At 30.1% G+C, this 27,824-nt stretch overlaps 2 protein-coding genes across 2 annotated transcripts in view; one reads left to right on the top strand and one right to left on the bottom strand.

Annotated features, from left to right (window-relative positions):
* LOC136988014 (uncharacterized) overlaps positions 1–27,824 on the top strand; it is a 234,304-nt gene that overhangs the window by 94,529 nt on the left and 111,951 nt on the right. The window lies entirely within an intron of this gene.
* LOC136988026 (uncharacterized) lies at positions 17,158–19,696 on the bottom strand. The gene is made up of 2 exons (XM_067285808.1): positions 19,397–19,696; positions 17,158–18,205 (listed from the first exon to the last, which is right to left on the bottom strand). The coding sequence occupies exons 1-2, from the start codon at positions 19,594–19,596 to the stop codon at positions 17,158–17,160; spliced, it is 1,248 nt and encodes a 415-aa protein (XP_067141909.1). The 5' UTR covers positions 19,597–19,696.

A 27,824-nucleotide genomic window follows, 5' to 3' on the forward strand; every position in this document is an offset into this window, starting at 1 on the left:
TTTTAAGCAAAACTTCGAGGGTACCGATTAATCGTTTCTTTGGTAAATATCGATTTTTGTAAAATTTATTAACAACAGATATAATCTCGTTCGGTATGAAGTGAATAAAGTGTAATAATTCATTATATTAGTTGATAGCAGTATAAAATTTTGATTTCAAACAAATGTTTGATATAATGTGCGATAATTTCACAACGAATAAACATACATGCATAAGTGTTATATCGAATTGTACAAAACAATATTCTACGTCTTTCTGGCTCAGTGCCAGCAAACAACTATGTAACTAGACAATGTTAATTTTCACAAAACGATACAAATTATCAAGTTTATGTGTCAGTTCTGATATATATATATTTTTTTCGTATAAATTTTTCTAATAAAATGCATTGAAAAATACCGTGTTTAAAAGTAAAGATATTAATAAATGTAAGTAATTTTTTTCATATAGATATAATAATAATTTGATTTTTGGTGAATTTTTAAAATAATATCGCCTGACTGACTTATATTGCCTTAGGAGGAATCGCAAAATAAACATAAACAAGATGTCGGGGAAAAGGGTTAAAGCGATACGAAATTCATCATACACTATAGGAACGTGTTAGCTGAATGACCTTCGTCGAAATAGTTTTACTAACCCGTTTTGTCTAGTTAAAACTAGGTTTAACTCACATTCATTTTTGACGAGCATTAAATTCTAGTTATAACAATGACATCCAGTAAAAACTAGTTTCAACTAGTTAAAACGCGTTTTAACTAAAACGGGTTTTTTCTGTAACATATATATCTATATTTATTCTATATATTTATTAAATACAAAATATTTCGTAACCGCCAACCGAACCAAAAACTAACACTACAAATAAGTAATGAAAAGAAACTCAACTCTGCCTGCATGAAATATATCCAAACCAACGAAAACGGAAAACAACTATGTTATCCACACGTCCCACAATACTATGTTTTAATTGATTTGATGATTTTATTTTGAATTTTACTTCAGTTTCAGTTTCGAGGTAAAGGCCAGTTTTAATTATTATTTTTAAATGTAATTATTAGGGGCTATATAATACATTGGTATGCAAAACTTAAGCAACAATATATATATATATATTTTGCCGTAAATTTGCAAAAAATCACCCGTAAGATATTAAATTCAGAATACAAAGAGGCAGTATTTTGTACTTAAAGGATGAAGATAGCATACTAGCACAAAAATGAACAGATCGCATACAGCGGGGATGAGCAACACGCGGCCCGCAGTAATATTTTTTTGCGGCCCGCGTAAAATATAATATGAATAAATATATCAATTTCCCAGCTTAAGGAAGTAGTCAACAAAAAAATCAAACGTTATTTTCCACAACTTATGTTTGTGAATAGTTTTATCGCAATGAATTTAGTAAAACTTAATACAAGAAACTGGCTAAAAAACACATCGAAACATATATTTATATCTATACTAGCTGTTACCCGTGACTTCACCGTTAGTGGTCATCAATGGTAACGGCAACTGATTTCCACAAAATATTTACCTACTTTTTACCGTTCGATTCGAAGTGCCAGAGTTATCTTTACCAAAGAAAGACTTCTGAGAAAAATATTTGACTGATGTATTTATTATTTGGCGCAAATTTTCTATATCTCAGCTGTTTCTTTCGAATCCGAAGTAAAACAAAAGGATGATTTGGGAATATAATTGTAATTGCTTCGATGGATTCTTGTTTTAAAAATAGATTTCAGAATTTGACAGAAAAAATAATCTAAAAATCCAGCAATGAGTTGCATAAATTTCCCGGCTGTTATGTAATTTTATTTAAAGAATAACTTTTATATTATTAATGACAATAAATAAAATTGTATGTGGCGTCATCTGTTATGAGGTTTTGTTATAAAATAACTTTATATTTTTATTACTACAAAATAAAAAATATAACAAACACTTAATTTTGAGGCTAGAAACGATTTTTATAAAAATTAAAATTGTTAATAATGGGCAAAATCTGTATGTTTGACCCTTCTGGAAATATGAAACTCGGCTCCCTTCTGTCTTCCATTCCAACACTTGCTATTATTATATAAACATAACACCGAAGAACGTAAAAGTAAATGATTTATTTAGAAGTTATACTGCAGGAAAAGAAACATTGCATACTTCTTTTCGTGTTATATATACATATTTAAATCTGTGTAGATTGAAACCCATAAAGATACCTGTAAATACACCTATATGTTAAACAGTTATAATGTATATTGTATGCTTTATACCGGTGGATAACCGAAACTATTACATCTCAATTTCCTCGTACCAAGAAGCTTTCTTACCCCCTTTATTCTACTTTAACACTTTTATATATTTGTAAGTGTCTATTTTTTTATATTTTCTGGTGTAAATGTAAAAATATTTAGATATTGCCTCTGACAAATTTAACGATACACATCATCAAGGCACATTAATTTTATTGATTAGAAGAATAAAACATAAATGTTAACGATTTGTGCTTTAATACGTTTAATAATTTTAACAATTACGCCTAAATAAGTTAAAGCACAAAAACACTTTTACACAAATTATCACAAGTAGATAATTTAAACATTTTTGTTTTAAATTAATTTTCTTAAATTTAAACAACACACAGTCAACTCTCTTGTTCCAAAAGAAATGTAACAAAGTGGTGAAATTAATCAAAAAATAATTCAAGCAGTCGTTACGCTTTTATGGTTATAACAATCAAATTATTTTTTTTCAATAAACCAAGCAACTTTCTACTAAATTCTTATTTAATAGCGTAACTGATTCAACACATTTCTTCTAACAGATTAACTTCATAAACAGAAATTTTTAAAATATTCAGGGGAAAAAAAAGAAGAAAATTAGTCCTTTCTGCAGTTTCTCCTGAAAGAATATTAATAATTTCAATGTTCACTTAAAAACTTTTATATTTAAAATTAAAATGTAAAAATTTGTTGATATTTTAATTTTATTTAATAACCTTTTCTCTATAAATAATAAACACATTTTGATAACATCCGAAGAATTGTTCTGCATTCGAACAAACGGCCTCTGCTTGGCCAATGTTTCCCATAGTCTAACCGATCTGTGTTTCTTAAACTGGAGTATTGCGGACTCCTGGGATCTTAAATTAGTTTCGAAGGATTGCCCTAGTGTTCACAATGTTCGTTTATGATAAAATATACGTTTTTTCTATCATTATTTGTGTTATATCAAAATATAATATAAAACCTAGTTTACATGCTTAGTTATAAACATACAGTCACGTTTATAAGCTCTATATACGTATGGTGGTATGCAGACGCCTTTGATTTTGATGGAATCAATGGAATTCGATGGTTTGAAATCTTGAGCGCAGCCATAGATGCTGTATATTTAATTTTTATGTAGCACAATCCACGATGTTATAATGTTTTCAAACGTATGTATTATCACTAGTCTAATTAAAAGGACACCCTTATAACTCAGGGAGGAAATCTGCTGCATAGATTATACAGTAGAAAACTCTTACAGCTTAGCAACAACCGTATCGTGATGTTAGTTTTAATTTTAATACGAAATTTCCCATAATTAATACAGTATAGCCTATTTAAGAGCAATAGCTACTGGAAGCTTCTGCTTTGGCAAGTTTTATTAACTAAACTAGACGGGAAACTTAACAGAAGTGCTGCATCGCCACAGCTACTTTACAGACACGACAGTAGTGTCTTATCAAAGAAAATATTACAGTGGTGTATAACTGCATTCACTACAAAATCTCCATTACTTCGAGATCGTAAATTACACTTAATTATTCAGAATAAAGCCGCAGTTGCATCGAGATATGTGGTATTAATAAACGTTTTAAAATACAGATAAACATCGGCGGGCCGATTGCATTGAATTCCGCAAGTTACCAGTGGTTGCTACGGCAAACAGATACAAAATATGGGAAATAAATGTGTAATGAAACAAATATTAACACCCTTTTTTGCATAATCTAAATAACATTAGTGTCACGATGACTGATACGTGTAGAAAAGCAGGAAGACTGAAGCATTTCTCTAAGTGTAATTTTGCTTTTCATTTTTTTACTCTAAACCTCTAACACTATTTTGTAAGACAATTAATTTTTCCGGTCAGTGTTTGTTTCAGGACGTCGCAGCATTTGACTCCGTTGGGACACTGATATAATGGCATGGTGTTAATTCAAATTCAGTGGCATTTTGTGTGAACGTTTAACTGTTTTAGAAGTAAATGACATAAACATGCTAAATAGATTAACCTTTATCTACGAAACGTGAAGAATTAAAATTGACATAATACTTTACATACCTTCTTAATTATCGACCACTCTACTTTCTTCGTTTCACACATGGACACACTACAGTTGGAAAGTTGCGAAGAAAATGCCAAAAATGTCCATGCAGTTAGTAGTTTCCTACAAAAAGTATAAAGATTAATTAAAAGAATTTCAAATATAAAATTTTACAATTATTTTATTGTTTGAATTAGTTCAAAATTTTACAATTATTTTTCAATTATCATGTAAACGAGTATATAATTTGGTATTGGAAGACAGAAAACGTCAAATTTAAGGAAGTTAGTAACTTTCGTGAATTCCATTTAATATTGAAATTTTTACAATCTAAATATACATATTATTTTAAAACTGAAAACATAAATTATACTTTCATTTAAGTGTCTTTAACAATTTCAGACAGAGAAAAATCGGAAATAAAATTAAAAGTATATATTTAGCAAAAGAAAAAAAAAATGAGTTTATTCGTCTAAACTAATGAAAGTTAGAAAATATTTTCTCACTTTTTCATATTCTTCAATGGTTTCGTCTTTGGATAAAGATCTATCATCCTCATTTTTGCTATTTTCGCATTCAGTTAAGTCCTGCAACTCCTGCTTTTCTTTCTGTTCATCGTACTCTAAAACAAAAAAATTACACTTCGTTATTTTTTAAGTTAATTATAATAACAATAATATATTTTTATTTCTAATTATGCTTTTTTAATTGTACAACGATGCCATTTTCTGCTTTGCACGAGTCATAATGACTCTCGGGACTTTAGGATTGGAGGAAAAGAAGAAACCACGCCATTATGTATACGAATTACACGCAACCTTCATTCGTAGTAAATATTCATTCAAAAAAAATTATATTGTTTTAAATATTAAATAGGCATTTCCGAAAACCACAGATTAATTCAGTGAATTGCATCTTTTGTTGCTGACCGCATAAATGACACTAACATAATATTGTTTTGACACAATTGAAATCTTTTAAGACAATATTCGAAGTATTATTTCACGTTACACCGCTACAAATGCTTATTTCACATTTACGTTATATGTGTAGTTACTGTACAGTACATCTAATACACAAAATTCGGTCAACAATATTCTTAATGTATTGAAATTATTAAAAAATATTAAGATCATACGAAATAATTTCGATAAATGTACAGTCAAACCTGTTTTTATGCGCTCTTTTTATGTGCGATTTTTATTTGTGCGATTTTTTTAATGCGAATTTTTAATTTGTGCGGTATAGTTGGCGACTAGTCTCGTGCGATTCGTCATGTCTCACGTTGACTTATTATAGCTAAATAAACTTATTGTAGCATAAATGCACTTATTATAGTAATATTATTGCATGAATATGCGAAAAATGAAATAATTTACTTTTTAAGTCAACAAAACACCACCTGGACAAAAATATGTAAAACAGACGATAGACCAGACGATAGACCAGACGATGCATTCAAGTGCTGACATCTGTTGTCAATAAATTTTATTTCGTATGGTTTTGAGTTATTTTCTACGTGAGACTTCTTTTATGCGGTCCCTATTGACCGCATAAAAAAATTATTTTTTTAATTGTGTTGCGAAAACTATTATTTACAGCCATTCGTGAAGTATTCGGTCAACAATATTCTTAATGTATTGAAATTATTAAAAAATATTAAGATCATACGAAATAATTTCGATAAATGTATACTAATTGTGTATTGAATTTTTTGATTCTTAATTTTACTTCGCTAGAAGTATATATTAAATAATTGTTGTAATCTTACCTTTTTCAAATTCTTCACTTTTAGTGGATTGAATGACTTGTACTGATGTTGTATTCATATTACCAACAAAGTTTTCTTCTTCAATGTCATCTTTGATGGAAGATATTGATGACACATCACTTTCAACATTCTTGTGTTCAATTTCTTTAATCCACTCGACGTCGTCATCGGAATGTTCATTGTTTCTTAATTTGCTGTCTGAGTGGATGGAATCATCGTCTTCCGATGATGTATTTTCGGATTCACACTCGTCTTCTTCATAAATGATTTCGTTTACGAGTGAAAATCTTTCTAAATTTATAAAAGCCCATTTTAACGGTCTGTGAATGTACAAGTCGTCCACAGTTTCCGTCAATTGTTGCGGAGAATAATCAAGATCTTCATTCTTTTGCTCATCGTAATTCTGTAAAAATAACGCAAAAATATATATTTCGAAATTTCTAATTAACTTAAAAATTATATTGAATTTATATTCAGCAATTTTATTTTTAATTAATGTAATAAACATTGTATTGTACGTTTAATGAATACAAGGGAACTTGAGACGACTATGATTTATGTTAGAAACAATATTAAAGTGCTAAAATTGGTTTTTCATCAATTGGCATAAAATGTATTTCATAATAAACAGATAACTTGCAGCCAAACATACAAATAACACCTTATCCTTGCCGAGAAAAATATTTACCACAAAAACAAACGTTTTCAGCCTGATTTACAGGCCATCATCAGGCTGTGAACAAAATTGAAACTAAAGCATTCTATTAATAGAATACAAAATTGAAAATCAAAAATTAAATTACTAACGGAATAACATAAAAAATGAAACAAAACATAAAATAAGTACATAGGATTGCTTACTAATAATTAACATAACACCTCTAATAAAAATTACTAATTGATCTCGTTAGTACATTTTTGAACCATAAACTTCCATGCAGAGGGAAGACTTTCTGCATCTCTCTCATTCAAACATCCTTCCTGTAGTTTACTCTTATAAATCTGAATCTTTTCAACGGTCATCGCCAAGATGGGAAATATAATGGTTTGATGATGGCTGTATTATTTTATTTGACCTCGTGTTTGCGCCATTTGGGACAAAATTGTTGCATTAGACCCGTTTCTGATATTATAACTATGTTCCTTGAGTCTAAGCCCCAAATTTGTGGTGGTTACTCCAATATAATTTAATATCTAAATGTATATTCTCGTATGTGATTCTATAAACTTTTGCAGTTCCTCTGACTCTATACTATCTTTATCATTTCTGAGGATTTTGTATAAACCGTTATTTAGTTGATACGGTTTGTGGGTTTTTAAATGTATATTTATTTTTGGTGTACGATCATTATTATCATTTAGGATGAATTCTTTCTCTTGTTTGGTTAGTTTATTTAATTTTTGTAATTTAGTAATTCTATTTTTTAGTTCTTTTTGTATAACTTCTTTCGGGTCAATTGGGAGTAGTCTAAATTTTTCACTTTCCACTAGATCATATTTTTTCTTTTTTATCCAGTCTGAATATACTATTATAAGTTGCTTGGATTTATCTGCTTTAAGTATATCTAAGTTATTATCTAACAAAAATTTTTTTACTTGACTAATTTTATTATTATATGTGTAGTAATATTTGTCTTTTATTACTTTCTTTCCTTTTTCTTTTGTTATATATTTCTTTATCTTGTTGCTAATATTCATTTTCATGAACTGAGACTCTGTGTCTTGGAGGGTGTTGCATATTTTGTCTAAGTTTGGTATAATTGTTAAAGTTTCCCATTTATTTGGGCCGCTGTAGTCTAAACCTTTTCGTAAGACGTCAAGAATTTCTTCGGGTATATCTATGTTAGTTTTATTTTCCACTATGGAATCTTCCCACTCTCTTATTTCGGTGGTAGATGGATATTGAAATTTTTTTATTAATTTCCCAATTTTTTTATATTTGTAGTGTTCTAAATTCTCTATTTGTTTTTGCTCTTGATGTTGGTCAGGCTCGATATCGATATTTTCTCTTTTCCTCAAATTACGTTTCAATCGCCTTAGTTTTATGTACTTGTACTTTATTGCTGATCTTAATATTTTTAAATTAAAATAATTCCTATCTCTAGTTGGAATGATGGCGGCAATGGATTTTGGTAAGGAGAGTGTTTTCAACGGTCTTTTTTCTTTTAGGTGTGTCTTGAGGTAGTTTATGTCTATTAAGATTTTTTGAATCATCACAAGGATGAAAGGTGAGATTCAAAAATCTTAATGAATCAACTAAATAAAGGTGGAAAAAAGCCAAGTGGTTGTTATTAACACGAATTTGTGTTTGATACTTCGAAGAATAATACAACACGGTTTCACAAAAATTCATCCAAATGTATATTCTCGTATGTGATTCTATAAACTTTTGCAGTTCCTCTGACTCTATACTATCTTTATCATTTCTGAGGATTTTGTATAAATATCGGGCCCTCTTTCGTAACGTTATTCATACTTTCATTATAGGTAAACTTTACGACTCCAGTCGGAACACTTTTAATTGACCTTTTCTTGATGTTTGCTTCATATTTATTAACTATTTCGGGAATTTTCTTTGTAGAAATGGGCTGGCAGAATTACAATTTAATAAAAAGTAGTAAACATTACAGATGGATACTAGTCCAATCTGTAATGTTTATTACTTTTTATTAAATTTCGGGAATTGTTCTTTTCCGGTAACCCAGGGTCTGGATCACGTTCATTATTCTATTTCTTTAATCTGGCTTGGATTCTGTCACAATACAAAAATACCCCTCTTCGGAAAGCCTCAATTTTATACTTAAATGAATACCTAGATTCGGATAGAATATACAATGGGCTGTGGGATGGTTTAATAAAAATGCTAGTGGATAAATGGCCTTTTTTGAATTTGATACTGATGACTAGAAAATACATATTTTAGGAGTAAACAACAGGAAGGATGTTTGAATGTGAGAGATGCAGAAAATCTTCCCTCTGCATGGAAGTCTGTGGTTAAAAAATTTACTAACCAGATAAATTAATAATTTTTATTAGAGGTGTTATGTTAATTATTAGTAAGCAATCCTATGTACTTATTTTATGTTTTGTTTCATTTTTTATGTTATTCCGTTAGTAATTTAATTTTTGATTTTGAATTTTGTATTCTATTAATGGAATACTTTAGTTTCAATTTCGTTCACAGCCTGATGATGGCCTGTAAATCAGGCTGAAAACGTTTATTTTTGAAATAAATATTTTTCTCGGCAAGGATAAGGTGTTATTTGTATGTTTGGTGTTTTGCTGAGTACTTCCTGATATTAACTTGCAGCCATTTCAATAATGAATTACCCTAATTCATTTTTCGGTAATAAACTTTAAATGGATGTAAGAATTACTTTCAATTAATATAATATGTATCAGCTTACGTTAGACAAAAATTCTTCGTCATCGGAAATATCAGAAATTTCATCGAATTTTCTTCCTTGCTTTGTATTCGAGTGTATTTCAGGTTCGTTAATTTCAGCCATATCTGGATGTTCGGTGAAATTTCCTGCACTGCTCTGATCTAAATCAGAAGAAATAGTTTGACTTGTGTCATCGCCATCACTTGGAGAATTAGGAACTAAAATATAAAAGAAAACAGAGTAATTATTAAACCAGGTAAATTCAAGTATTATATGAGAATATTTTAACGTATATGTAGAATATAATTTTATAGCAAAATCTAGATATTTATAAATATAAAAACACAATAAATATTCAGTGTTTTTAAAAAGAAACGCTTCAGAGAATTTTGTGGTTAAAGCATCGGGATCAAGTGTACAATGTACTCGCTATATGCTGGATAATTGGGCTGCAATTTGAAAAAAAAAACATTGTCGACTTATAAATTCCCGCTATTGTCTGTAACTGTGAGTCTGTCTTTCTTCAATCTCAAGAACGGAGATATATATATATATATATAAGAAAGCCGATAAATAAAAACATTAGGAGCAGCATACCCAACTAACTATATATGAACTTTCGATGCAAAACGAAAGTCACGTTATTTCCATTTAAAAATTTCCTCCCGAATGCAGTTGGATACGGACAGGCAACTACTCATTTGAGATGGAAAGCGAATTAAAAATTTATTTAATTCCAAATGTAATTAAAAATTACAGCCCGGCTTTGTGACGATGTCACAACAAATAATTGCTGGTATTGGTTTGCAACACTGCCAAACGCAAATTAAATGAACAATACTCATGCGTATTTGGTCGAATTATTTTCAAGTAATGTAAGCCCAAATCTTGAGCCCTGTAAAAGGAATGTTGTAAAAATTGAACTCTAAATCTCGCAGACAACAATAAGACAATGTAATATTACCGGTTTCATATTGTTAATTTAGAATTATATAAATAAAAGAAAAATTGCAGAAGTAAAATCGAGATAAATTCTCTGGGTCTTACAAAATCATGATTATTTGATAAAAGAGAACGAGAAAAATTGCAGATATTGTTATCCTTAAATGGAAATGTGCTGTTATCATTAGCATCTTGGCTAAATTATGAAAAGTCTGCATTATAGATATTTAAACGTGAAAAATAAAAGCCAAATTTCTGTCTGTAACGTGTATTTAATTTTCAATTTATTGTCTAATAGCAATTAAATAAAAATTTATTTCTATACTACCAAAATCGCGAAAAAATGAACAGAAATTCATGTATAACTTCAATTAATAAAACAAAAGTAATTAAATCTGATAGCCTCTGAAAAATGTGTACTGTTTCAAATTGTTTAATTATGGAAACTGCATTTAACGCTATAAATATATTCAGCAATGTTAATAAATAATATAACGAGCCACAATATCGAATTGTTGAATGATTAAGAATGCTGAAATGCAATCAAAATTTATATATTAAAAACAAATAGTTATTGCTTAATTTACATTTGTCAGTGTATACGATAACTAAAATACAATAAAATTATTTTAATATCATACTGGCTATGTTTATCATTCGTTTCTTACTTATGCATCAAATGTTGTCTTTTAATTCATTTTATTTTATGTATTGAATGCTTAGTGAAAACGTAAGATATTTTCTCCCTTCCTTAAAAGACAATACCAGATTTAAAGATGTGTTATTAAATAACAACCTCAAATATCTAACTGCAATCTCGACATTAGCAATGTATAAAAATATACCCAAGTTTTATAAATATTTCTATATTATAATCAAATTAATACTGTAACAATATCAATAATGTGTACCGTTATTAGAATTTAGTAAACATTCCATCGAACCTGAGAAGAGAGGAATCTCTGCTATATTTCCAGCGGTACGCTCACATACCAACACTTCAGTTGCTGGCTCAATTTCGAAAGCTACCGATGATGCCATAAACGTTGGCAGTTGTGCCGACGATGCAGTGTTTGATTCTTCTGTCATTCGTTTTTCTTTAGACACTTTTAATGTTGGCTTATATCCGGTTACTTTTGACCAAAAACTATTTTTCAACAATGGAATTAACGACTTCCATCCACCCACATCTTGCACTGGCCCATATTGATAGAAATCAGGCGATGGCATATATTCAGATGTTCCAGCAGCTATCCCGTATTCTGGGATTTGAAAAGGCCCGTTTTCGGCCATTTGAATCGGTGGTTCGTATCCACCCACATCTTGCACTGGCCCATGCAATTCAGGCGCTTCAGTAGCAAGCCCATATTGGGGCATTTGCATTCTATCTTGAAATAATAAGAATAAAATTGATTAATAACAACAATTTTAAGTATCACAGTAAATGTTTCATTTAAAATTCTAATTATTTTCCATTATAATTAAAAGCAATTATTTTTTTTCATAATACACTATTACAAAAGTATTTAACAAAAATTATTTTCTGATTTAATAATTATTAAATATATGAAGGCAATTGGCTCCATTTGTTTAATTGTTCACAATTTTACTTATTACCTAATGACATTAATTTAAACCTTCATGAAATACTTTAGTGATTAAAAAAAAATTTGTATTTTTAGAATTGTGTTTCACGAAAACCTAATTGTTTTTTACATTTGTACAGTGTATGAGTAGAATTTGAAGTAATTAACATTAATCTCAGAGAAGTAAATTTCTGAAACAAACATTAAATTGTTTAGAGCCGTATATTAGGCTTTTAAATATCGACATTGTACATACTTCTGCATATAAAATGTCTTTCTGTAAAATGTCTTACAGTTGGTAGTTCTAAAGCAATGACGTTTATACCTAAGTCACAAATTGCTTATAGTATATTAAATAATGTAACTTTAAATATTAGAAAACACACAAAATAGAAGGAATGTATTATTTTAAAACTTAATGGTTTTTCGTAAAAGAATTATTGTTCTCTTTATTAGTTATATTGTTGGAGATCGATAATGATGTTGCTTAATGTAGAACAGCATTTCCATTATACAAAATTTATAAAGGCCAAGCGTAATTGATGCACCTTCTCGTGTGTTGACTTTGATTTGTCACACTAAACATTCGACACAACAGTCAAAATCTATCTGTTCAAGAATTAAAATAAATTTTATTCTCGTCCAAAATATTTTAAACACAAGTTATCTAATAAACAATATTGATAAAATCTTAGTATTTTTTCAATGTAAATACTTTTAATTTATATCAAATCTCATTTTCTTACAGATACACGAACCAATCTAAAATGTCTTGTGAGCTTTTTCTGTTTAAATCTGGTGTAATTAAAATATTTCGTTTCTATCTTGGACACTAAAAACAGCACTGCACATTCACGACGTTAGAGAAATACACTTTGCTTGATATGTTACATTGTGCAGTAAGTAAGAGAATAAATACTGGCATGAGAGCTCTTATGCCCGCTTTTTTAAAGTGTTTGTGAGAAGATTGAGATTTTTCAGTGCCTTTACGTATTAATTTTTGCTTTGTATTTGGCTTATGTGAGAATAGATTTTACTTCTGTTTCTGTCATAATGTTAGTTACTCGATTCTAAGTAATGCATAGATTAGAATTTTCAAGTAAACTTACCTGATGATTATTAAAGTAAAAGTTATTACCCAAGGGCAAGTAACTTCCAGCAAATAAATCTTCACAATCTGAAAACGATCGTTATATGAATATTATTTATTTTTTTCAACACAATTAAAATATAATGATTTCTTTTAATGTTTGAATAAATTATAACAAATCTTCCAGTCAAGTGAAAAGTCGTGTAAAATGAATTTGTATTAAAATGTCTTATAATTTCTGATGTTATCTGACTTATCTCCATTTCGCATGTAACACCGGAATGTTGGATAAGAAGAAATCGTGAATTATTATTTGTACAAATCTGTTCAACGTTCAAAATGTCACAAACATAATTAAGTATCTAACATAACATTCAGAAGTACAGTATTTCGTTATACTTCGCCCAATTTCTTGTTTGTTTAGTTTTTGCAGTTAAGAAATTCTCATAACGCAGTTTCTAGATAATAAATAAATAACTAAATATACTTAAGTTTGAAAGTATTATCGGAGCGTAAGACATTTCCTCTGTCGTAATTCTTATTAGCTCTGTGGTTGGTCTGGCTTATAAAATTTGCGCTAGGAGATTTTGTTTTATTTTATTTGTATGCGTTACTTTACTTTGAAAACAGCAGAATTAAATTACATAGAATTAATTCTTGACAATTAATTGTTATTAATGGCATTGACTTATTTTTACTTCTAATCTTTTCTATTTCAGAGAGAATATAGCAGCGGTGGTTATTAACAACTTACAGTATAATATTTTCGGGTTATTTAAACGTCTCGGGTAAATTTATTATCATTTTCGTATTTTATATGCAATACGGCATTATATAAAAGTCTTAATACGATTTTACGTTAAATAAACATGAATAAACTTACTTAAATAACTCATAATGTAGAAAAATATTCGCATTTGCAAAATTCGCATCGAAAATCTTCGACAATCAATTCTCGACAATCGTCAATATTATATTAATAACGCGTATTGTTAACGTAACAATAGAAAACGTAAATACGTGACGCTTACCGCACAGCGCTTGTTTACAGTGACGTATGTTAGTGAATTATTCGTTAATATCGGAAAGGTACAGTCAGTTGAAAAATTTTAAATAATTTAACTGCATGACAATGTGCCGACACTTAAATCACAATAAGTTGAAAAAACACGAAAAAACTAAATAACCACATATTTGGCCTAGTCTTTTAATATGAATATTTTCATATATATGTTACCGGCAAATCCCGATTTTACGCCAAACTAGTTTGGCGTAAGCGTGTCAGGCCAAACTAGTTTAGCATTATTATTCAAGTATATTAATGGTTAAATATATCAATGGTTCAACTAAAATTAAAAGGAAATCAATTAGATAGACAATATTTATTTAAACATAGTCTACTTAATTTTAGAAAACGGGGTTAATGTTACCCTACGTATCAAAGGTGGCGGCTCATCCCCGAGTCCAGCAATCAGAAGACAGGGAACAGTGGGGACGCGCGTTTTAACCTAACTTAACCTATTCTTTTCAATGTCAGATGTGGTTGCTGTATATACGTAATGTGAATGTATAACTTTTTAATACGAATAAATAAATCCGGTAGATTTTCTCACAGCTATTGCTGTGAAGAAGTCTACCGGATTTATTTATTCGTATTAAAGAGACATACATTCACACTAACCTATTCTAATAAATTACCATAATTATTAAGTAGACTATGTTTGAATAAATATTGTTTATCTAATTGCCTTTTAATTTTATTTTAACCATTAATATACTTGAATAATAATTCTAAACTAGTTTGGCCTGACACGCTTACGCCAAACTAGTTTGGCGTAAAATCGGGTTTTGCCGGTAACATATACATTTGTTTCTAAATAAAGTGTTAAGAAGTCATTTCACTTAATGCATATTTAGAGTATGTGAAATCGTGATTATATTCATCGTGATATTCTAATAATTGCTTAATTCTCCTTTCTTATCGACGAGCAATTATTTATTTTCACGTCGTTACAATGCCGCGCTGCAATTTTAAATCATATTTTTAATATGTTTAATTTAAAATATATTCTTTGCATTTCAAATTAATCGTGTTTTGTCTGCACGTCGTACTTTTGCTTTATGAATGGAGCCATGCCGCTCATGTCTATATCTCCCGTTTAGAGAACACAGTTTAATTAAAATAACGTGACTTCCTGTGCAAAGAGGAAGTTCGTATATGATTAATCGAAGCATTCTGCCTCTAGTTTTTTTAAATATCTGGTATTGGCTTTTATCGTTCTCGAGATTAAAAAATGGACAGACAGCCATCCGACTGCGTAAATTTATAATTTGTTCAAATTGCAGCCCATTTATTCTTTTAAAATTAATGACATTATCTAAGACTAATTTTAGACCAAAGTTTTGTTTTTGTTTAAATTTTGTTTGTTTGTTTGTTAGGTTTTGCTGTCAATTTTTATAGTGGACCAAATACTTTCAATTAGGGACAAGACTGGTGGGTTTCCTCGCCTATTCAAGATCTTTTCACTTTCCGGCTGTTATGTATACGTAACAAGGAAAAATAATGAAATCGTGTCAAATTTGACCCTCCGAGTTTTTACAAATCTCCACGATTTGAGACCTCCTGACACAAAAAGTAAAAAAAAACAGCAAAAAACAAAACCGTGGGTATGTGTGTACTGTACGTATGTTTGTGTGCGTGTATTGGCGTTTATTTCGCTTAAATCTCCAGACAGAATGAAGATAAACAAACGGTATCTTCTATATAAGAGACGTTGAGGCTATTCGTACGTCTAACCCTTCTATTTTATAAAATTATAGTATTTGCTTTATATATACAAATGTTATTTCAAGTAAGTATTTAAAACACAAAGTTCGTAATGTCACGCAATTAAAAAGTTTTTAAATTGCGGTTTGCCTTTTTTCTTGTCTTGGAACTCTTTAAATGTTGGGATCTCCAAGTTTAATTCCCATTAACTCTCACGTTGAGTCACTACTAACCTTACTGCGCGTGAATATTAATTAGTATTAAAGTCTAAAGGTATCGATAGTTTGGTGATTTATTTTTTGAATTCGATCTTAATAATCGATATTTACAAATTAAACACGCGTCATTTAAGAGTACTTCACACGTGAATTCATGTTAATGTTCCTGCAAACATTCATTTTGTTTAATGTGTTCGCCCCGTGTGCAAAAAGGCCCTTTACATCGAGTTCATTGCGGACTCGACCTCTCCGACAATAGAGCAACCGGGTAGTGAGAAAGAAAAGCTTTGTCCATCATTTAACATCCAAAAAAATTTCTGGAGATATTTTTTATGCGGATTAGCTCCCATATTTCCTGAGTATTGTTTTTATCTTTTTTCCTGTGGGCATAAAGCCTCCTTCGTGGGATTCGTTTTTATGATCCCAGAGCAGCATGATGACATATTAACTACACGAACTCTGTCATACAGATTGACTTATTTCACTTACAAAACCAAAATTATATGAAAATAATATTGGATAATGATTAAATACTATTCAAATATTGATTTCCCTTATATAAATTATTACGTTATTACATTTGCATAACTTATACAATAAAAGTATTGAACTTATGCAGTATAATAAATCGTTTTCGGAAATTAATTTTAATAAAACAATTTAAAAAATTCATTTTATTTTAGTAGTTTATTACAAGTATCATACAACTACAATATCATAATTTATCGTAGTAAAATAATAATAAAAGTAGTTATTATTTTATATTTTTTTATATAAGATGTCATCGGTAGAACGCATGTATGAAATAAATACGTAATACCTATTCGATGTTATCTGAAACGATGCGCTACAAAATAAAAAACGAAAGTTTTTAAAATTTATTGTCATTCAATAATTTCACAAGAATTGTTTCGTTTACAATTACCTCGTGTACACTGAGTATTTACGTTGTATAATTATTTAAACACCCAAAATTAATATTCGTATTGTGTAAAAACCACAGACGTCAGATCACTTACAAACATTCTAGAGAAGAAACGAAAACGTTCATCGTGTTAAAAGTAATTAAGCAGTTTTACAAAATTTAGAAAATAAGAGAAATTCTACAAGTGAATATTGTTTTCTCCCCTATATGTCTCATAGCGTCACGGCGGAGTTTGTATATCGGAATATATTCGGAAGTGCGTTTTAAAATCTCAATAAAGATCGATTTTATTTCTTCCTTCGGAATCTTGACTAAAAATATCTTAAAGCTGCTCTCCCGCAAATATTTCATTTTTCGAAAATCTACAATTCCGTCCATATCACAAGTCTCTCTTTCGAAGACGAAATCTTGCGAATACGACGACTTCACACCGACCAAAACCTTTATTCCTTCAGGGTTTCGATGTTTAATTGGCAGCACAACCGCATTCGCCACACAACTTTTGGAAACCCATAAATCAACCATAAACCGACAAATTGGTTTCATTCTTGTATTTCGTTTCAAGTCCTCATCACTCGTCAAATTTACAACAGTTAAGGAGGAATATTCAGAAGTTTTTCTCGGTTTAGCGTAAGCAGATATTATTGGTGGAAGAGTCGCGACATTTTTTTGAATTTGATATTTTCTGATGGATTTAGCTTCTTTCGTCGAAATGCAAACTTTGCTGATCAAGTTCAAAAGCTGTTCTATTAACTGTGGTTCCAAGATGGAGAATCTAATCAACGGCAGGAACGGTCTTATTATTTCTCCCTTCGAAATGTCTTTGTTTGTTCTTCTCAGTTTAGAAAATTTCTGCTCGACCCACTCGAGAAGCCCACGCAACAAATCAGATTCCTCTAGTCTGAAAAAGACGAAGCACCTCAATAACTTGTAAATAGTACTTTCTTCACACCGTTTGAAGTCGTCTGTGTGGAAATCGTTCTTTCCGAGCCAATTGAAACTCTGCCAACAACGAAACTGCAATTGTTTCTCGTCGTGTCTGCAAGCGAAATCGTGGATGCGACAAGTGTTTGTGCAGAGTAGCGTCTTTGCAAGATAATCGAAACACGTTCTTTCCAGTTGGGTAATAAAGTAACGTTTGCCGATGAGGTACATTTCGAGTCCATTAGCCACAGAAGTAAAAATAACATCATCTTTCTCTAAAAATCTATAACGAAAGATTTTAAAAAGATTACAAAGTCAAACATTATAAATAATTTGCATATTTTATATTTTACAATTTTTTTCGCGTAAGAAACGGATTACCGATAATCGGAGACACGTAAATCACGTTTCGGATGAATTGTCTTATTGTTTTGTCTGAAAATAACACGAAAAATAGAATTTCAGGTGCTACCGGATCAATTAAAGTGCCCCATATATAGAAATTATTTTCATAAAGATATATTCCGACGAAGTAATGTCAAATTTGAATTTAAAGTGAAATATTCTGTACTCGAAGACATCGCGACATCCCTTGATTAATGAAAACATTAAAATAAACACGGAGAAATATTAATTACGGAGAAAAAATAAATAAGGAAAACTATTAAGTGTGATGTTAAAAATATCTTAATGTTTAAAATAGATCCAAAATTTCGGAAAGACCTTTAACCATTCAGTCGATTTTTATACATCATTCGGTTAATATTATCTATGGTTCCAAAACGGCGGCTCGTCTCTGATTCAAGGGAAAAGAAAAAAAAACAGTGGGGACGTACGTTCTAACCTAACCTAACCTATTCTAATAATTTATTAGAATAGGTTAGGTTAGGTAAGAACGTGCGTCCCATTGGAATCAGAGACGAGCCGCCATCTTGCACCTAAGGTAACATTAACCGTTGGTTGGTAATAATTATGGTAATTTAGTAGAATAGGTTAGATTAGAATGTGGTCCCCACTGTTTTTTTTCTTCTGTAACCTTAAATCAGAGACGAGCCGCCATTTTGGAACCATAGGTAACATTAACCCATCATTCAAAATACCCTCGTAGTTGGTGATGTCAGAGAATGCGAGTTGTAGTTCACACCGATCAGAACCTTTATTAATCGCCATTGGTAATTGGCAGCAAAATCGCATTCACGACATCGTTTGGTCATCCAATATACTAAGTAATTGTTTATTAACTGTTTCGTTATTAAAAAATAAACGAATTTCACCAGTAATTGCATTATTTCGATCAATAAAAATTTTCTTCGTCCACTACTTTTCAGTTTCATTCCAATCATTAACCTAAGCAAACTATTTTTAATAATTGCACCGATTTAAAAAAAAAGTATTTTCCTTTTCACGAGTGTCTCGTGTTGCTGAGAGGTAGATTTAAACACTAAGAAACATCTATATAATATATTCATACAACCTGGCAAAGTGGTTGAGCATTTCCCATGTCAGAGGTAATTTCAGAATAAACTTCATTTCATTCGGACACACAATTATAAAGTTTTTCAGCAATCCTCCGTTTTCTATCAAGGATGTTCGTGACACGACGACAGATTCTCCATTCTCGTTGAATATACTCACTTCGTCAAAGTTAAATCGTTGTTCTTGCACGTTTGACATTTTATTTCGCCTCTTACAATAATATTAGTAGAAACTCGTACGAATAATAACGAATGTTGCTGGAATCTCTCAAATTTTAGTCAATAATTTTCTTCCTCGATACTTGACACTCAAAATAAACACTTTCTCGTGTTACGTTCACCAGAATAGACATGGTTACGTCAACCATGTTTCAGTTTTTATGCAAATGAGCTCACTAAATAGTTGATACTAAACACTTTTGGAAAATATTATTATATATAAATATTTATTGTGCTAAATTATGCTAATTACCTGCTTTTTTGATCAGGTGAATTTTATAAGACATTTTAATAAATCAGAAAATTTGAATTAAAAAACAAATTTGTTAATAAAACCAAATTTCGTTTGAATTTATAATCCTTGAAAGAAATTCAATTTTTTGCATTTGCAGTGAGATGAAATCAAGTTATAAAACGCTATTTCTTAAAATATACCTTCAATTTCAACAGTAAAAGGAACAAAGTCCCGTGTCAAAAACTTTAAAGACAATAAGGCCGTCCTCATAGCGAAACGATTCATCTGCTAGTGTTATAATATAATCGAGATGGGTAATAATAATAATAATCGCAGAACCGAAACAGTTAGGAGTTGAAAGTTGAAATTTGGTACACAGAGTACGCAGCGTCAATGCACACTAAGAAGGAATTTTTCGAAATTTCACCCTGGAGGAAGAGGGAGAGGGTTAAGCATCACCCTGAAAAACTTGACTTCTACTCTACTATTTTAAAAGTGGTATTTTGCGTTTTTTCGAAAATACGACATATTTTTAGACCCATAAAAATTTATCTAATTAATCTCCGAAGAGGAGGGCCTAATTCTTGCATCCAATGAAAACGAGTAAGATTGGCTATAATCTAATAATCTTAACGTTTCCTATCGTAACATTTCGCCCGAGCAACGCCGGGCTCATCTGCAAGTATAAATATAGGCCTAATAATAAAACAAAATATAAATTTTTAACTAATAATATTTACTTTATATTATATAAATTGTATTGACAAAATTAAACAACTTTAGTTTTACAACAAATACATAATAATACATAAAAAACACTTCAAAATCGTTTTTTCTCGTTTTTTCATTTGCAAATGGGACAATCATTTTCTTCAGGTCAAGTTGACAAGCTATTGTTTTTTTCAATTGATATAGTAACCAGAGATAAGACGGTGTTGTGACACGCTGCTTCTTAAATAAGTTTTGATTAATTTTAGTTTTGAAAAACTTGGTTTTGCTGTCGTTGTCGTCGCTCGTAAAGTTAATAAAATGAGCCATGCTGCAATAATGTCGATGAACCTATTGCGACGTGAAATAAAAAAAATTCTGCAACTTCGCTTATACAAGAAATTTATTTTATCTGACTATAAAAACACATGTTAAATCGAAACAGTTGAGATCCAAAACTAGGCAAATATGCCGACTGTAAAAATTCTGATCCTTTTAGAATATTTTTGTCAGATGACACGACAAGATATGAAGGCGATAAGCACTCGAAAAGTGTACATAATTGTCGAACGGATTCAGATCTGATAGTTAATTTATTAATTATTAAATCCAGAAATTTTTTGCAAATGTTTTTACAAGTTTCTATTTTGCCCTTTCTAACTTGTCTCTCTCATGATTCGTGCGCCTGGACAGTTTGCTCCAACTGTTCCACAATAGCTATGTCTCTGCTTGCAACATTCCTTAACAGAAAATCTCGGAATTATATAATGACGTCGTATGAAATATGACAATGTTTTTCTGTGCTGATTTATGTTGTTTCTGAAGTAAATTTTGAACGACCAGACAATTTTTCAACATTTAAACTTACAGTCTCGTTAAATTTTCGTGAGTAACAACTTAAACTACTTCTTATTCACTCTTTTATCGACACTACTTTGGACACTTCCAAAGTTCTCACTATTAAAGTTCTCAAGAATTCTTGATAACTTTAGAACTTACTCAATCAGCCGTCTGTGAGCAATTTTCGGATGCGGTTTAATAAATGAATTATTAATAAATGAGTCTTTTCTAGAAAATATAACATTTAAAATAATGTGTTAAATGACATAAAAAGCTTTAAACGAAAAAGAAAATGGTTGATATGATCAAGCAATAATTCTTGCATTGAGCAGTTTAGCAAAAAATTAGTTTTCAATCGATCTCATAATTAATGAAAAATCAACGACCTTTTTAAATTTCCTTTTCAAACAAAATAATGTGCGGTGTATTCAAATTTAATTATAAAATGGAGTTTATTTTTCTTGTTATGTGAATCAACGAATATATAATGTCTGGCTCACGAAAATTATTTTTATTAACTAAAATTGTTAAGGTGGAACAGACATAAATTTACACAAAAAGTTTGTGACCTCGAGAATAATGTCTTTTATCACGTGTCTGATTATGTATCTTTACGAACGATTGTAAGTAAACAAAAATGTCAGTACTGGACACGTGTCGTATAGAACTTGCAATCAATAATAACTGCATCAACCAAAGATTGATTCAAATATTTTAAGTTTTCTTCTCATCTAGAGTTTACTTTCAGACATAATTTGCTGAATTCGATTAATAAGATGTATGCGAACAAGTGACTTCATTCGTTATTAAATATATCATTGTGTATTCATTCAGCAACCGTTACATGTTTATTTTTTGTATCTTTTATAAGTACACTTTCTTCAAATTTAGAAAAACTCTCATAAATTCGTAACGGGTTAGATACAAAACAGAAAATCAAATGATCTTACTTTTTAATTGTATCATCACCTTCGTTAGCGTCAAATGTATATTTCATTTTAAAATTCATATTAAAATCATTAAAATATTTAATATAAAAATAGTTACCAAAAGTCTCGTTTGTCTGACACGAAACGGTTACAAATGCAAACTAAAGAATAATCGTAGTATAAGCAAAAACTTTTTTCATGTGAGGTAACGGTCTGTCCCCTAAGTTAATCTGTGCATTTGCAACTCTGTAGCAGACACTAGCAAAGTCGGTAGATATACTGGTTTTTGCGCTATGTTCTCCAGTAGGATTAATTTCTCAGAGTGCCGATAACTGGCATGAAAGTCACTCTATGGGTAGAAGTTTGTTTATCTATACCGTTCGTAGGTAATTTTCTCGTTTTCAAACATTTTTGTAACTTTTTTCTGCTATTCTCTCAAAAAATCTTATTCGTAATTACATTTTTAAATTCTATATCATTTACAAGGAAAGAAAAAGTGCATTTGGTTTATAAAAATAATTAATAAGAGGACATAAAATTACAGATAAGGATGTAGATAAATTTAAAATATAACTATTTTTGATTTAATTTATCCAGGTTTCTAGATAGAAATCACTCTAAAACTGTTAAAACTAATATCTCAAATACTGTAGTAGAGATAACACAGACTTATCTCACTGCTACTGGTAACATGAAAATGACCCTTCTGTCATTTTAATGCTTCCAGTAGCCTTGTGATAAGTTTCAACAATTTTCAAGACAAGAAGTTCTTTTATAATGTCTAAAACTGGTATATTTCTATTGTTATATTTTATAGTCCACTAGAAAATTTATATAATTGCGTTTTTTAAAAGAATTACATGGTTTTTGATAGTTAATTAAATATTCAGAACAACACATTATCAATTCCAAAATTAATTTTTCTTTGTAGAAAATTTTTAAAATGGAAGAAAACATAAATGAATATGAATCGACAGAGACATCGTCAACATCCGAAGAAATCTCCTCTAAAGTCTTGAAAATACCTGAAGTTCTACGACACATATTTAGATCGTTAGATGATGTAGATCTACAACAGTGTGGTCAAGTGTGCAGTTTCTGGAAAGAGGTGAGTCAAGGCATTTTATATGAGAAAATAGCAATCTTTCGTAAGGTAATTACGTACTTAACTTTTATACATGTAATTATTATTACACTTTTTACTGTATATACTGACAGCTTGCTTAATTTTAATTATAGCAATAGAATTAATTATATGCCTAGTTTACAAAACATTTGAATGCAGTTCCAAGATAATGGTACATAACATATGTTCCATATTGTATTAAAAGTTTATGAGAGTGTCGTACATTCTATATATTTGCATGAGAATGTATGAAATGAGCGTTGAATAATGCATACATATTCATTGATGTATTCAAACATGAATAGGCGATTTAGACTGCAATTTGTACTGTTTATTTGTACTTAAAAACAGCAGAGTCTACATATAGAAATACATAGTATACATATTAGAAATAGTGAATAACGTTGTTCATTTTTGCCAGTCATCATGCATATAATTAATTCCAGCGGTAAATTTTCACCAAAAGTTACTTCTATATTACGAAATTCACAATTTCCCATTCTCGAAAAGTTATATACCTCAGAAAACATTTTAAACTGTTATACAAAATTTATTATGTTGTGCATGCCCCAATCAGTTGTTAAATTAGGATACCACTAATTAAATTTGTACTCTGAAGCTTTATTTTTTAAAATCGAACATAGTTACATGACCTTGATAACGATAACTTCCTAACAGTGCTAACAATTGATTATTCCATGTCAATTTTACATCAATAGAAATCACATAACAAAAATCACTTTTTTTCCGAAAAGAAGTGCATAGGCTTTACCAGACTGTAATAAGTATCCATAACACACACACAAAATAAAAAATAACAGCTCATATCTAATATTAACAAAGAAATACGTTTTAAAATTAAGGTATTTATTGTCTTTATTATATTTTAACTACTCAGCAATTTGAACAATAAACATAGTTTTGGAATGATAAATATAGGTATACCTGCAGTTACGTCGTTTCGAGTTACGTCGTTCTCGATTATACGTCGTTTGTCAAAAAAGTATATGGAAAAGTTTAAGTCATCTTATTCGACTACACATCTGTCCGCCACAAATATTGAAGTCGTAATATCACTAGAAAAGCGTTACAAGCAGATAAAATTATATTAAAATATGTACATTTACAGTAAATGTTAATACAATCATCATAAATCCTAGAGAACGAAACATGAAAACATCTGTGTTTCTGTGTTGTCGTCTTATTTAGCGGTCTTTAAGTGCTTATTATTGGCATTTTCCACCGTAGTTTCGACTTACGTCGTAATACACAAGTAAATTCGACTTACGTCGTTTTTCGGATTATATCGCCTCTCTTGGAACTAATTACCGACGTAAGGCGAGGTACACCTGTATACCATACTTTGATTGGTAAAATAGATGAATGAAAAGAACTTTTGTCTAATTAATATGTCATATTTTTACAGAAAATACCAATTTCAATGCTGAATACCTTACCAGAAAATTCTGAAAAACTACGTTCTATCGTCGAATATAGTGATAACTTTTAGTACTTATAGTTTGGAACCATGTAAGTTTGCCATTGGGATTGTCCACGTTGTCCCAAACACTCAACTATACCGAAAGAAGATGAATTATTCGATGCACTTGACTTCTTTCATGAAAATAAAAACAGTAAGTATTTGCATTTTTCACGACTATCGCTTTTATGATGAACAGTATTAATGTTAAGCCATTTACTCAATTATAGATGGATACACCGAATAACCATTTAATGTTTACCCATTAACAAAAGACAAAATGGAAATAAATATAGAAATGTTTTCATCAGTTCCAGGCTTCAATATTCTTCATTTTTCATTTACAACAGAAGAAAGCTTTACAATTCAAACAGGAAAAGTGTCGTACGTATCAAAGCTACTCAAGATACCAGAGGAGAAACTGAAGTGCGTCACTCGCTCAAAAGGAAGATAAGAAGGGGCATTGCTTTCTATGGTGAGAGAGTTCAGGCAGTTTCTATACGTATCAACCCCATCCAATTCGATTATTATAGTGTGAAAAAAAGTTAGGAAGATTAAAACATTTGAAACCGACAATTGTGCAAGAGAGATGTTTCGCATTTATTTTCCCTAAGATATGGATACCGGAAGCGTTCAAAGAAGAATTTCCTTCCATTACCTCTGTTGATTATCTCGATTTTCGTGAATTTGAAGTGTTTAATCTACCCGAAAACTATAATTTTGATTGTGTAGATTCTTCCTTTTCGCCATTTGCAAGAATAGTTTTTGTATGGTACGAATGAAAATGTAACAATAAAACACAATGTTTTTCATCTCAAATTAAATCATATTGCAACATTGTATATTCTCTCGTATTGGGCTGCATTGTGTTTAAACAAAATAGTTCAATATTATAGTAAAGAGTTTGTTGAGTGAATGCTATCGGCAAGATTTAAGCAATTATTTCAATGTCGTTCTAAAGAGCAACATTAGTTCAAATTTAGTTTAAAAATAGTAAATTTGGACGCATGAAATGTTAACTTAAATAATATCAATTTAAGAATGAGAACTGTAGTTATTTCAGTAATCGCATGTTCTGAAGTTGTAATTGTAAAATTGATTTCTATTCATATTTTTGCACCTGGTGTAATTACCATTTCAAACATTAAAGAGTAATTAATGCTAAATATATTTTTGTTAATTAGGAAGTTATACTAATAAATCAGAGGGTAAATAAATAGTGTCATGTACAATTTTAGATTTTTTTAATCAACGATTGTAATAGAAAAACTTTTGGAAATAAATTAATTTGTATTTGCTATGATATAAAGAATCTTATTCTTAATTAATATTTTTTAGATCTATGAAAGAACATATTTAAATATCATTATGTTGTGTCTAATGATTGTTCCCGAAATATTTGAATTCTCGACAGTCGATAGTTGCTTTTGTAAATGTAACATAATTTTTATTGTATTTAATTAGTACTAATTTTATTCAATTTCTTTGAATTATTATTTAATTAATAACAGTAACTTGTAATATAAAAGAAGCGTGGGCGTGTAGCGTAGTTATGAGTTTGATGATGTTTACGTTCATCATCTGAAAGTGAGAATAAGACTGTACCAATATATAACTAACACTATTCTAAAACTGTTGATTATAATTATTATGTTATAGCATTTTATTTGACGATATAAAATATAAAAATACTTCAATTAGTAATATAAAGCCGTCGTCTGTGTGTGAATTCCTTATAATACTTGCAATTTTTGTCCAATGCAGATAATATTTTCGTTATATTCGTTTTATGCTTTGACAAAAGTATAGGCTACCTATTTTACCAAAATATTGGCTAAAGATATCTAAGGCTTCGTACTTTATTTACTGCATGCGTTCCTAATAAACGATATTTTGAAATTAAACTTAATTGTACTTCACAGGATCGGAACGATGCGTTGTTCCAGTCCTGTTGCCGTTCCCTCGACAAGTCGATTGAGTTCAACAACTAGAAACAAAAAGAGCCTGAGAAATTATCATATCAACAATGATCGACAACGAAAATCAAGCCGCCGATCAAGGTACAGTATTTCTTATCGCGCGATATATTGTAAGCTCACTCTCTCGGCTAGGAACCTGTTAACTTCAATACTCAATCATGTTACGCTATACAGCTTTAGAAAATTTAAACTGCTATTTGAAAGCTAATGTAAATGCGTGTAAATCATATATAAATAAACAAGTATTTTCCTTCCTAATTAAGTTGTAGTGTAAACTTCTTCCGGCCTCTTTCAATCAGTCTCCATCGCGGACCCCAGGGGTCTACATAGGTGACCGCTGACACAAGAACGGAACCAAATAGTTCTCTGTATAAAACTTAATGGATACAGTGGTGTCAGTCCTAATGTGGCATTGTAACATGGTGCCGACCCTCTGGTCTCATTGTTATCAGTATAAGATTCACCCACTTTGAACTGTAATAACTCCTGTGCCTTTTTTCGTCGAAAATGATCAGAAATCCGCGAAATAGTTATTATTGTGTGAACACTTGTTAGAATTATTTGAATAAGAACTAATCAGTGTTTATAAACAAGATAACATCACAGGCGTTAGTAACGTTCAGCAAGGCTTTAATGTGGGCATCATTATGCATATTAACCCTTTATTTAAACGTTTCTAAACAAGACAAAATATTCTGTAGCGGTAAATTAAATGCAGTCGTCCTGACAAGTATATAGAAAAATCCGTTTTTATTTTTAAAATTAATTAATTCTGTGAAGAACGTATACGAAAGTTGGCCTGATATTATTTTTAATGTTTAATTCATGTATGTATTGATCTTTTCTATGTTAGGTTATATCAACACCGGAGTATTTGAGAAGAGTTTCCGAGAGGAAATTAAAAGTTCAGA

Source organism: Centruroides vittatus, unplaced genomic scaffold, assembly GCF_030686945.1.
Source record: "Centruroides vittatus isolate TY-2023 unplaced genomic scaffold, ASM3068694v2 scaffold_3038, whole genome shotgun sequence".
Lineage (NCBI taxonomy): Eukaryota > Metazoa > Arthropoda > Arachnida > Scorpiones > Buthidae > Centruroides > Centruroides vittatus.

What these genes read in the sequence shown, in the direction of transcription:
- LOC136988026 (XM_067285808.1), bottom strand. Translation starts at nt 19,596, where the DNA reads ATGTCAAACGTGCAAGAACAACGATTTAACTTTGACGAAGTGAGTATA. An exon ending in ATGCTCAACCACTTTGCCAG is followed by an intron (nt 18,206 to 19,396) that starts GTTGTATGAATA and finishes CTTTCGTTATAG; the next exon opens with ATTTTTAGAGAAAGATGATG.